We start from the raw sequence: 12,673 nt of genomic DNA, 5'->3' as shown, positions 1-12,673 counted from the left end.
AATACCAGCTTTGTGTAATGTTTAGTTATTTAAAGGCTTTTTTAGCCAATCAGAAAAAGAGGGGTGTGGCGAATTTTGGCCCCCAAAAAAATGTAAACAGGATCTCACCCAAATCTAAAGAAGTACTTCTGGGTTAGACCATAAAGTGTATTGTGCACTAAGTGTATTGCTAACTATGGAAATAAGGTGGTTTCAAAGTGCAAGGTCATGTGGCATATGACTCAGTTTAGACAGCGTTTTATATCGCCATCTTGATTAAGGGCAAGAGTAAATTATTGAGGGCAAGAATGAATTAAAAAGTGAGTTTTCAAACATGACTGAAATAATGATTACATATAGTCATTCAATAAAGCTATATTTTGCGTATAGTAATTGTACTGTATGTTATGTGTGTTGTAATGGAGAGTTGACTTAGCACATTGCACATATTAATTTGGTTCAAAATATCATATGGCTTGTGATGTACTCAAAACAGAGTTTCTTATCGCCATTTTGATTAAGGGCAAAGGTGAAGAACATATATGCCTTGGTATAATTAATATAGCAATACTATACAAAATGATCACATTATAAACTATGTTTCATTTAGTTACTGTGTGGAGTTCCAGATTGAATCATTGTCTCGCGACTGCATTGATGAAGTACGGCCATATGCACGATGGATGCAGTATCTACGGGAAGGATACACTGTATGTGTGACATGTCAGATTCCAGCAATGAATATCAAGAACCATCGTTGCTATGGAGATGGCAGTGATGCTGACAGGTAAACAATCATAATAGTTGTTGACATTTTATAGAGAATTTGGCTATTAACAATAACCAAAGCAATAAAAAGTGCTATATTATAGGGTAAAATCATAATAGTTTAAATTATGATTATACATTATGTCTCAGATTGGCCCGGAGTGTCCCAGAGTGGAGCACTTTTGATAGTGGATGTTCTATCACTATCGCAGGCCCACACTAAGAATATTGCACAATCTGACCACTGTAAAAAACAATTAGCAGAGAACGCTAGTGCAACCATTATTTGTAACTATGTAAGAGTTGAACAATAATTTCCTGCTTGACTCACTCAAAGAAGCAATGCAATTATCAATAGATGAATGATACTCTGTTCTTGAAGGATCAAATCTATCAGTGATGCTTGAAGTTCTCTTCTTTGAAACAGCCTTATGCTACCTTGTAGACATGTGCGCAGCGGAAAAATTTGTTTTGGTTCATTTTGAACCGATTCAGATTTTTTCAAATTTTGTTTTGGATTGATTTGAATTTGGATACATTCGAATGTATTCGTTTTGGCTTCATTCGGATTAGAATAAATTTGGATGTATTCGTTTCCGATTCGATTCGGAAGTTCGGTATGTGTTATGTTGCTTCAGATGGTTCCAAGTTGCACAAACAGAATTATTTAACTGTTCTATTTCACTAAAGCTCACAAAATTTTAATGTTATACTGAATTGTGATTACAAATTTAATTTTTATACTGAATTCTGATTAGTCCATGGCCATTCGAATGTAACGAATAAATCCGAACTAATTCGGATTTATTCATTACAAATGCATTCGGATTAGTTTAATTTCGTTGCTAAGGTAATACAGAAATTCGAATCGATTTGAAATCTCTGAATTTGACTAATTCGTCCGAATTTCGATTCTGAATGAAACGAAACTCACATGTCTACAACCTTGTAGTTTTCCACTAAAATATTGAATTCTGGACCTAATGTTCATGAGAAACCTATAAAGAAAACTCATGTGGATAAAAACTACTACATAGGTCGGAGAATTTAATAAAGCATTTGGCAAAGTTTACAATTAACATCATCTCAAAATTATGAAAAACCATATTACCTTCTTCACTAAAGATTTGTGGTGAAGAACTCCATAATGGTTGATATACTGGATCCTGACAAGACACTATAGCAAAAAGAAGGTTTAGCTAGGAACAGGTCTGATTATCAAACTGCAAAGCAGAGCATTATTCCTTAAAAAGACCATCTCTTCTTGGTGAGTCTACTTTAGCTCTTCTTGGTGAGTGTACTTTAGCTGTTGCTGATCAGAGAGACAACTGAGATGAAGACAGTCGAGAGAGCAATATAAGAGAAATACGACTTGTGAAAAACTTTTCTTTTTAAATAGATGTTTATTTACTGTATGTATTTTACCAGTCTCCTGAAAATCAGAATATGTAAAGTTTGTTAAATGTGCTTTTCCAAAAACATTGCTGTCAAGATTATCAATGAGTGATAGGTTGTTCTGAAAAATTATATAAGACATAAATGAAACTGTAGGTAATATACATAAAGGTATCTTTATACCTATAATTATGGTTCAGAATTCATGTTCATTAAGTCTGGAACATCTGCCTATTAGCTGTTCAAGAGGACCAGTTACATTGGATAAACCTTTACAAGAGACGCACTGTGCAGGCCTAAGCTCAAGCAGACACACATGCAAACACAAATGGTTTCACTGCACAACACACATACATAAAACCATACAGACAAAAAATAAGACACCACACATAAATACAAACACAGTAACACAGTTTGATACAATACATACATTAAGTGTTTCAGTTATGAATTTATATATATATATATATAATAATCCTTTATGGATTTCTACATGACATGCTGTATTAGTAAAAAGATTCAATTATCTAATGGTTTCTGGCATTACATCCCAGTAGGAAATCCAGTTAGTAATGTTGTTGTGTCTGAGCATCTAGCAAGATAATCTATGGCTCAGAAAACTTGTGTGCCCCAATGTCACTTTAAGTTTAAGGTAAATTTTAATTTAGTTAGAGCAAAGAGTAACCCTATGATATCCATAGATCTTATGTATCACATTATCATCAGCACTCAAAGAAGTATATATTTTTATATGGATAATAAACTGTGGTGGGGGGTAAAGATAGCTTTAATTAATATGTGTATATTGGTTAACTTTGTAATAAACTTCTGTTATAATTTGTGATAATCCATACTTTTGATCCTTAAAATGCTTCCACGTCTGTTATTGATTTATAAATTTGATTATTCTTTTTTAGTGCAGCTTCCCATCTTTAAGGTGCCAAATTTAGGTTACCCCTACTCCTTTTTTCTGTTGGCTATGCATCTCTATACATTTTAATTATTCTATTTTACCTATTTCTCTTGTGTTTATCTTGCTGTTTTTTATGCATTTAAAAAGTTATTTCTCTGACATAACCTTTTTTTTTTTAAACATTATGGGCAAGTTTACAAGTTGCGCAGCAAATCTTTTTTTATCATTTATTTTTTTCGCATTTGGGAGTTGTGCGGGTATTACAAGTTGCAAAACAAGCCAGATCACGTGCGCGTTCACATATTCCCCCATAGAAGTCAATGGAGAAGACAAATAGAAAAAAACAAAACAAACTAAAACCCTAATCTGTTGCACAAAGCCCATGACGTATTCTCCTCGAAAAGTGTACATGAAAAGGTGAATATGTCATATTGCAAGAATGTTTTGTTAAAGGAATATGTTCTATTTATTTATAAATAAATATTTCTCTATACAGTATATGTGATGATTTTTGGACAGATACTGTATATCTATTTATTGTGAGATATGTATATGTATATATATGTCTAGATATCTCGAGATCTATATGTGACTATCACTTTGAAAATCCCTCTGAAATATTTTTTAATGTGCATAAGATTGTAATGTGAATATCTCAATACATATAAATCCATGTTTCTCTATGTATGTGTATGTATCACAATGTGGAATTACCTTCATCAGCTTTTTTTTCTAACTCCTAAAATCTCCTTATTCTCTAGTTTCAGCTCAAACAACTGAACAAAAAAGCAATACTATATAAGCACTCACATATAGACCCTTAATATGACATTTATGCGTGTGCGTCATGAATGAATAAAAACATAAAACTTTATTAGAAAAAATATTTTAAAAACATAATTTATGCTTACCTGATAAATTTATTTCTCTTGTAGTGTATCCAGTCCACGGATCATCCATTACTTGTGGGATATTCTCCTTCCCAACAGGAAGTTGCAAAAGAATCACCCACAGCAGAGCTGCTATATAGCTCCTCCCCCAGCTGTCATATCCAGTCATTCGACCGAAAACAAACAGAGAGTAGTTTAATTAAAATTTAGACCTGCCTTAAAAGGACAGGGCGAGCCGTGGACTAGATACACTACAAGAGAAATACATTTATCAGGTAAGCATAAATTATGTTTTCTCTTGTTAAGTGTATCCAGTCCACGGATCATCCATTACTTGTGGGATACCAATACCAAAGCTAAAGCACACGGATGATGGGAGGGACAAGGCAGGATTAAGTGGAAGGAACCACTGCCTGAAGAACCTTTCTCCCAAAAACAGCCTCTGAAGAAGCAAAAGTATAAAATTTGTAAAATTTGGAAAAGGTGTAAAGCGAAGACCAAGTTGCGGCCTTGCAAATCTGTTCAACAGAGGCCTCATTTTTAAAGGCCCAGGTGGAAGCCACAGCTCTAGTAGAATGAGCTGTAATCCTTTCAGGGGGCTGCTGTCCAGCAGTCTCATAGGCTAGGCGTATTACGCTCCGAAGCCAAAAGGAAAGAGAGGTTGCCGAAGCTTTTTTTTTTTTTATAATTTTTATTGGTAGTAAAAAGAAGAACATAAATATGCTGAGGAGACGCAGCTCCTATCCGACAAGATAATGTTTACAGATATAGCAAGTGGGGGTCTACACCTTACAAATTGAAACAAATTCTCAATACTTACAAAACATTATGAACAGAGACTACTTATCAAGCCTTGATTCATGGCTGACAAGTCTAAGATCCAAAAAAGGGGGGGGGGGACTTAAAATCTAAACATATAATAGATTTTCTAAGCATAAGAGAGGAGGGTGGTGGGAAGGAGGAGTGGTAGGGGTGGAGGGGGAAATAGCATAAAGAGAGGTGTCAGGAGGGGAGCCCGTACCATCTGGTTGAGGTAGTGTATGTGTTAGAAGGGCTACTGTCATAGAGGGGATATAGGCTTGGTACTATGTGTCTTGGGCAGTTGCATTGGGCCTCCAGTCTGTATTTTGGAGCTCCTTCCAGTCAGCCCAAATTAACTCAAACAGGTCAGACTTATTTAGTTTGTAAAAGATGTCCTTTTCCATTGTATAAATGTATGCCATATTATTACAGATCATTGCCCAACTTGGAGCCCGTTCCTTCTTCCAGGAGCATGCAACAGAGTACTTTATAGTCATGAACAGGTAAATGCAGATATACGCGTGATTTTTAGGTAAAGAGTGTAGATTTAAGTGGAGGAGAGCTGACTCGGCTACCCTGGGGAGCCCAATGCCAATGCTCTGTAGCACCGAAAAGCACTTAGTCCACAGGGGCCGGATCACGGGGCACTCCCACCATATATGTAGTGCATTACCCCTTTGGCCACAATTCCTCCAGCATTTGGGGGACATTGCCGGAAATATTTTCGCTAACCTAGTGGGTACATAGTACCAATGAGTGAGAATTTTAAAATAGGTTTCGTATAATGTTGTGCAATGTATAGCTTTCTGGGTCAGGGAGAGAGCTCGTTCCCACTCCTCCAAGGAAGCGTGCCTACCTGTCAGCGTCTCCCAACGGGAAAGATGGGGAGGGGTCTCCAGGTCTTGGGACCCCCCTAGCAGCTTGTAATGGACTGAAAGAGGCCTACACAGCCTATCTCCCCTTGCCCAGATGGACTCCCAGAGGGTCAGAGGTCTGTCTAGGGTAGGCTTAAAGCCCCAACTGCTTAAGAAGCTCTTAATCCTCTGGTATTCAAAAGGTAGATACGATGGGATCTGAGCCTCGGCATTGATCTGGGATAATTGTTTAAATGAGTTTCGAGGGGACGTGGACCAGAGGTCCACTATATTATTAATTCCCAGTTGGACCCACTTATTAGGGTGAGAGTCTTGGAGGCCCGATAAGAGGCCTGCTATGGAAGAGACTGGGGATGGATGCGGAGACACGAGGGGATGGTGCCGTATTCTGTCCCAAAAGCTAAGGCATTCGCAAACCACAGGGTTCGTTAGGGCAAGCTCCCTACGACAGTGTGGAGGGGACCAAATTAAGTCGCGTAAGGTGATTTGAAAGGGCAATGAAGCCTGTTCAATGGATTTCCACTTGGCCTCTGATGACTTTACCCCCCATTGAGAAACATGGGTAAGCATTGCAGCCTCATAATACCGTGTCACCGACGGTGAAGCTATGCCCCCCGCGGTTTTGGGAAGTTGAAGTACTCGGTGTGCGACTCTAGGAGGTTTATCTAACCATATAAATTTGGTGAACCCACTTTGAAATTGAAGGAGCAGATGCCTCTGTATTTTAATAGGTAGGCAGCGGAATAGGTATGTCAGCTTGGGAAGGAAAGACATTTTCAGCGCCGTAATCCTACCCACCCAGGAGACATGCTGGAGGTTCCAGTCCTTTCGTAGAGAGCGAAGGGAAGTTAGGAGAGGGAGATAGTTGTCTTTTATTGTTTGGGGAAAGCTGCTAGAGATCCTGACACCCAAGTGTAGGACAGAGTGTTCAGTCCAGTCAAATTTATAAGACTCCGTAAGAGGAGCTAATTGAGCCTTCGTAAACCCCTGCGTGTACACTTGTGTTTTTGATAAATTCAGCTTATAGTAAGAGTGGGCCCCGAACGTGGTGAGTATATCGAGGAGCCTAGGTATCCCTCGATCGGGGTGTGATAGAAACAAAGTTACGTCGTCGGCAAAGAGTGCAATTTTGTGCACAGTGCCCGACAAGGTGACTCCTTTTATTTGGGGGTCAGTTCTGATCTGCTCAGCCAAAGGTTCTATGGATAGGGCGAACAAGAGTGGCGAAAGGGGGCACCCCTGTCTGGTGCCATTTGCGATAGGAAAGAGAGAGGAGCAGAAACCCAGGCCACACACAGAGGCAGTAGGAGTTGAGTACAAGGCTTGAACGGCCGTTATGAAGTCAGGGGGAAAATGGAATCTCTTAAGGACTGCCCATAGGTATTGCCATCTAACCCGGTCAAACGCCTTCTCGGCGTCAAGCGAGATGACCGCCAACGGCCTTCTAAGACGTGAGGCAGAAGTAAGTATGTTAAGGAGGCGTCTCGTATTGTCTGGGCCCTCTCGAAGGGGGACAAATCCCACCTGGTCCGAGTCGATAAGGGAAGGGAGTAAATTAGCAAGACGATTGGCGAGTATCTTTGAATAGAACTTGATGTCCGTATTTATCAAAGAAATGGGCCTGTAGCTCGCACAGAGCGATGGGTCCTTATCTGGTTTGAGGATGGTGACAATGTTAGCTTCTAGGAATTCGCTCTTAAAGTGGCCCTCTTCTCTAGCTAGATTGTAGAATTTTAGAAGCAACGGGGCTAATTCTTTAGCATAAGTCTTGAAGAAATGTGCCGGGTACCCGTCAGGTCCCGGGGATTTAAAGGACTTTGCATTTCTTATAACTCTCAAGACCTCCTGAAGAGAAAAGGGAGCGCTCAAAGCATCTCTCTGTTCGGGGGCGAGCATAGGGAGAGTCATTGCCTTAAGGTAAGTATCTAAGACCTCCTGGGTGGAGGATCTAAGAGGCTCGGCTGTAGCTATGTTATAAAGCTTGGCATAGTAATCGGCAAACGCCTTACCTATCTGGGACGGGATCTGGAGAAGAGAACCTGAAGCTCGTATGGAGTGAATTCGGGAGGTCCCTAGTCTGTTCCTAATTTTATTTGCTAACAGGGTATCAGCTTTGTTGCCTTTGCAGTAAAATAATTGCTTAAGCTTGGTGAGGTTAATTTGGGTTCTGCGCAGTTCAATCCTAGAAATGTAATCTTTGATTTTGGTAATTTGGGATATGGTCTCTGCTGTGACTACTCTTCTGTTGCATGCCTCTAGTTGTCGCAACTTAATGTGGGCTTGTGAAAGGGTGAGACCCGCCTGCTTCCTTAGATGCGCTTGTTTAGTGATAAGGAGGCCTCTAAATGTAGCTTTAGCCGCGCCCCATAATGTATCATCCCTGACCGTGAAGTTGTCATTAGTTTGAAAAATATGGGCAATGTCTTTGCGTAGTTCCTCCCTAAAGGGTATATCCTCTAATATCTGGTGGGGCAATCTCCATTTGGGTCTAATGTGAGTAGTGTTAGAGGAAATTATGTCAGCCTGAACTAGGTCATGATCAGACCAGGTACAAAGGGAGATTTTGGCTCTCTGAACTAAGTCAAGGGAGTCAGCTGTAGAGAAGATATAGTCAAGTCTTGAGTAAAGCTTATGGGGGTGCGAGAAGTGGGTGTAGTCTTGGTCCTTAGGGTGAAGGGCTCTCCATATGTCATACAGACCCGAGGCAGACATAATTTGCCTGAATTTGTGTGAGAGTTGTTTTGCTGAGGTAGGTGTTAAGTCAAGAGATTTAGATCTTCTGTCTAATAAATGGTCCCAGACCATGTTAAAGTCACCCGCTATGAGGACTCTCCCTTGTTGAATTTGGGAGAGGGCATGGAGAATGTGTTTGAGGTATCGCGGTTGCTTGGAATTCGGGAGATACACGGATGCCAGGGTGTAGGTGACATGGTTTATTTTACATATAAGGATGATAAATCTGGCCTGAGGGTCCCTGATGACTTGTATGCTTTAGAAGGCCAATCGCTTGTGTAACAATATCGCTACACCCCTAGCTTTTTTGTTGAAAGAGGCAGTTTCAATATGCGTATAGGACTTGGAGACTAGCCTTAGAGGTTCCCTGTCTAGCCAGTGGGTCTCCTGATGGAATACTACATCTGGGTTGTGGTGTTTCAGTGTCCTAATTAATAGGTTGCGTTTATGAGGTGAGTTGAGGCCTCTAACATTATGTGTCATAAGCCTGATGGTGGACATAACTAGTAGGAGAGGTGCTGTAATGAGTCCCTTGTGGGGGACTAGGGTTATATTGTGTGTCGAGGGGAGGACAGAGGGGGAGTAAGGTTGGGGGCGTGGGAATAGGGTGGGTGAGGGAAGTAGAGCACTAAGAGAAGTGCTCAAAAGTGTGGTGGAAATAGTCCACCTCAAGGAGTCCTGGAGTGGACTTCTATGTGGGGGCGGAGCAGGGGATAAGATTAATCTAAAGTGTACAAAGTTAGGGGCATCGTAAACAACAGCCCCGCACTGCTAAAATTAATTACTGAAATATTAACTGACATTTAGTTTACGCTAAGTAAGTTGCTATATGATAAAGGTATAATAACCTGCAGAATAAACTCAACCAGAACATATTCAAAAGGTATTGCAAACATAAAACCACACATCAAACAAACAGATAACCACTAAGTGGCTATAACTAGAAGTAATATTCGCCCTACAACAGGTCTGTATAGGGCAAGTCCCAGCAGTTAAGAGACCGTTGAGGGCTGGGGTAATTTTGCCCTCTTGGCTTTCTGATCGGTTACAGTCCATTCTGGGGCTGAGGCCCGCAGCTTAGGGTAGGGAGGTTCCCTTTGGGGGGGCGGTTCCGGCCTAAGACCCCAATTAGTGAGAAGTGTTAGACCTAGATTCAGAGTTGTGGCCACGAAATTTTGATTGTCTTTGGTGATGATAAGGCGAGTTGGGAAACCCCATCTATACTTAATGTTGTTCTTCCTCAGAGTTATAGTGACAGATTGGTAATGACGTCTCTGCTCTGTAAGGTGTGAACCGAAAGGTCAGGTAGGAGCTGAATGTCTTGAAATCTCTTGCTCAGAGTCGGTTTCTTGAAGGCTGCCTGCATCAACCTATCCTTATACAGAAAGCTGTGGAAGCACACTATTACATCCCATGGTTTATCTTGAGCCACATTTCTAGAGCGCAGTGCCCTATGTGCTCGCTCCATAGTGGCGGTCAGGCCCTCTGGGCTCCCAATCAATGCGTGGAACAGTTCTCTCAGAAAGTCTTGAAGGTCGGATGGCGCTACCAATTCCGGTATACCCCGGAATCTGATGTTATTACGCCTATATCTGTCCTCAACCTCCGCCACCTTCAGTTCCAGTTGAGAAATTTGGTCAGCCAAGCTCTCCGAATAGGCCAATAGGTTGGATTGATCCACCACCATGTCATCTTGTTTCCTTTCCAGGGCATCTACCCTTTCCCCGATCTCCGAGATCTCTTTTTTAAGCTCTGCTGAGCTGCACTGGATTTCCCGAGTGATGAATTTGGTCTGTGAGGCCAGCAGTTTCTTTAGGGACTTCTCGGTGATGAAGTGTGATGCAGACGCAGAGTGGACACTAGATTGGGACTCTTCATCTTGCAAATCCGGATCACTCAACTCTCTTTGGGGTTCCATGTCTAAACCCTTAGGCTGCTGTGTGAAGTGGTCATAGACGGTCTTTTTAGATTTTGAAGCAGACTTAAGGGGTTTTCTTCCCAAGTGCGGCATAGTGTTGTGACTGTATAGTGACCAGGCATTCTGGACCTAATAACTCAGATGTGTTTGCAAGGGGTTATAGTTATTCTGCTGAGGAAAAATGGGGTTAATGAGTCATAGCATAGACATAAGTTAAAACATTACTCTAAAGAATGCAGAGCGGGGCTGATTACCATAGAAATAAGAACCCTCACATTTCAGACATGACTACGTTTATACCTTGGTTTATCCCTGGTCCCTCACCTCAGGGGTAAGGAGGATACGACCCGAAGGAATGGAAAGGGTAAGTGGAAGTGACCCACTCGGACAAGCCGGGTGGGAGCGGAGAGGTGAGGGAAAGGCAACCAGTGGGAATTAGGTCAGAGAGACAAACCAAAAATGCAATCAAAATTAGACAGATGGCAAACCGATGTAGTGGCGGGTCTAACGCCCAGTAACCTGTTACAGTCTCTTTATAGAAATTGGGTTAGGGCTAAGCGGCAGGTTAAGATTACAACTAACTTATCTAAATCTATGGGATGGGATAAGAAGGCATCAGAGTAAGAAAAGCCCTCTCCCCTTTTTTTTTTTTTTTTTTTTTATAAGAGCAGTGTGCCCAAATGTGACAAAAATTGCCTCGGGGGGAAATTAATAGATCCTAAGCAGTAAGGGGCACTGACAGGGATACTTGAGTAGAGGCTTATGGCCTAAGTCGCTGGAAAGGCACAGAAATGGGCTATAAGCTATCAAAACAACAACTGTAAGATGATCTGATTCTAGAGCTAATTATGTGGAGTGGGATTCTATTGTTAATGCAGGTTATCTGGTCCCAGATGTGCAGATAGTTGTGATAGCTTTGGGTAGGTGAATAAGCTAGTCTGGAACTCACAAACCTGCCAAGCTAGAGCAGTACTTTCTAATCTTACTAGCAATATACCAAATGAATGAGAGCTGCATTAACACTTTGTGAAGCAAGGTACTGAGACACCTAAAGGAAAAAAGGTATATAGTTAAGGCAGTAATACAAAAACACACTCCACCTCAGGCTATGAGCCCTAAGGACAATGCAGCTGACAAGGATATAAGGAAGATTAGTGTGATAATGTCCCTAACATAAAGGCCATGTAAGATCTCACTATAATAAGGAGGTTGTGTGAGATACCGTTGAGAATGTCACAGTCACTATGTTGTAGAATGTGGATGCAAGACCCAATATCTAGATCCTCTAGGTGTTAGGAGATCCCAGAAGCCTGGACTCCAGACAAATAGGTGAGTCAGGGGTGGGTTGCCCACTTCTAATTTTAGAGATCAGTGACCTGTGAAGTGAAACAGCTGCAGACTTTACTGTGAACCCCAGGTAGAACAATAGTGTATCTTGGTATATTGGGGCTGTTTCTGCAGGGGAGACGTTGCCTATGTGTGCCTTCAGAGCTATTTAGGTTGGTCCGTGTAACCAGCTCCTTATTGTGGTCTGTGTTCACTAGCTGCAGTCCCCAGGTGATCAATCACAAACAATAACCCTAGCTTAGTCTCCGGGCCTGGGCAGTTCCCCCTCCGTCAATCAACAGGGCTAGCAGGCAGGAGGGTACTCTTTCTGTGGGAACCTGAATGTCGGCCCTTATAGGGCTCAAGCATTAGAGATGTGCTGCCTATGCACCGGGGTCTATATAGACTGTATTGTGTGTCAGCTAGCCTGACAGGATCTTACCCGGCTCCGGTAGCTAAAGTGCTAACAAGTCCACCTTCTAATTGGATGTCGGTTCCAGTCCGTCGTAGAAGCCAGATGGCCTCAAGATGGCGGATGTTCGCGCTCTTTTTCCCCTCCTGGGTTGCACAGTGAAGGCCTCTGAAAATCCAGCAATGGGCAACGGCTGACCGCTCGGGAGCGGGTCCCCGTCCCTCCGGAGCGAAGTCAGTCAGTTACGATAGGAGTCCGGTGCTGCGGGTGCAAGGGGCAGCAGCAACTCCGGAGCGGAGCCCCGACCCTCCAGAGTGAGGAAGCAGCTGCAGCACAAGGTGAGGGATTGCCGTGCGATTCGTGGGTAGCAGACAGGAGGCTCTTGGGTGGTAGCAGCAGTGGAGAGGTTAGATGCCGGAGACCAGGCTAGTACCGGTGATGGTAAAGAGGCCGGTTAGGGAACCACAAACTCCTCAGGATATAGTTGGTGCCAGTCTGCACTCTCCGCAGCAGGAAGCGGGACCGCTTGTCCCTCTGTAGATGTCCCCCTCTGAGATGGTTATGAGCCGCTGGCGAGGTGGGTAAAAAGGGCCAGTCTGCAGTGTATTGATGTCCACTAACTAGTGCAGGTCTGCACACGTCTGGTCAGATCAGTGGCTAGCT

The 12,673-nt window shown here is 42.3% G+C and overlaps 1 protein-coding gene across 1 annotated transcript in view; it reads left to right on the top strand.

Moving 5' to 3' along the window:
* SBSPON (somatomedin B and thrombospondin type 1 domain containing) overlaps positions 1-12,673 on the top strand; it is a 146,428-nt gene that overhangs the window by 117,795 nt on the left and 15,960 nt on the right. Inside the window, exon 4 of the mRNA XM_053715125.1 lies at positions 590-766. Within this exon, the coding sequence (XP_053571100.1) occupies positions 590-766 (177 nt within the window). The remainder of the gene's footprint in view (positions 1-589; positions 767-12,673) is intronic.

Source organism: Bombina bombina, chromosome 5 (genome assembly GCF_027579735.1).
Source record: "Bombina bombina isolate aBomBom1 chromosome 5, aBomBom1.pri, whole genome shotgun sequence".
Lineage (NCBI taxonomy): Eukaryota > Metazoa > Chordata > Amphibia > Anura > Bombinatoridae > Bombina > Bombina bombina.
Note: the sequence above shows the minus strand (reverse complement) of the source record. Positions and strands in the feature narration are given on the sequence as shown.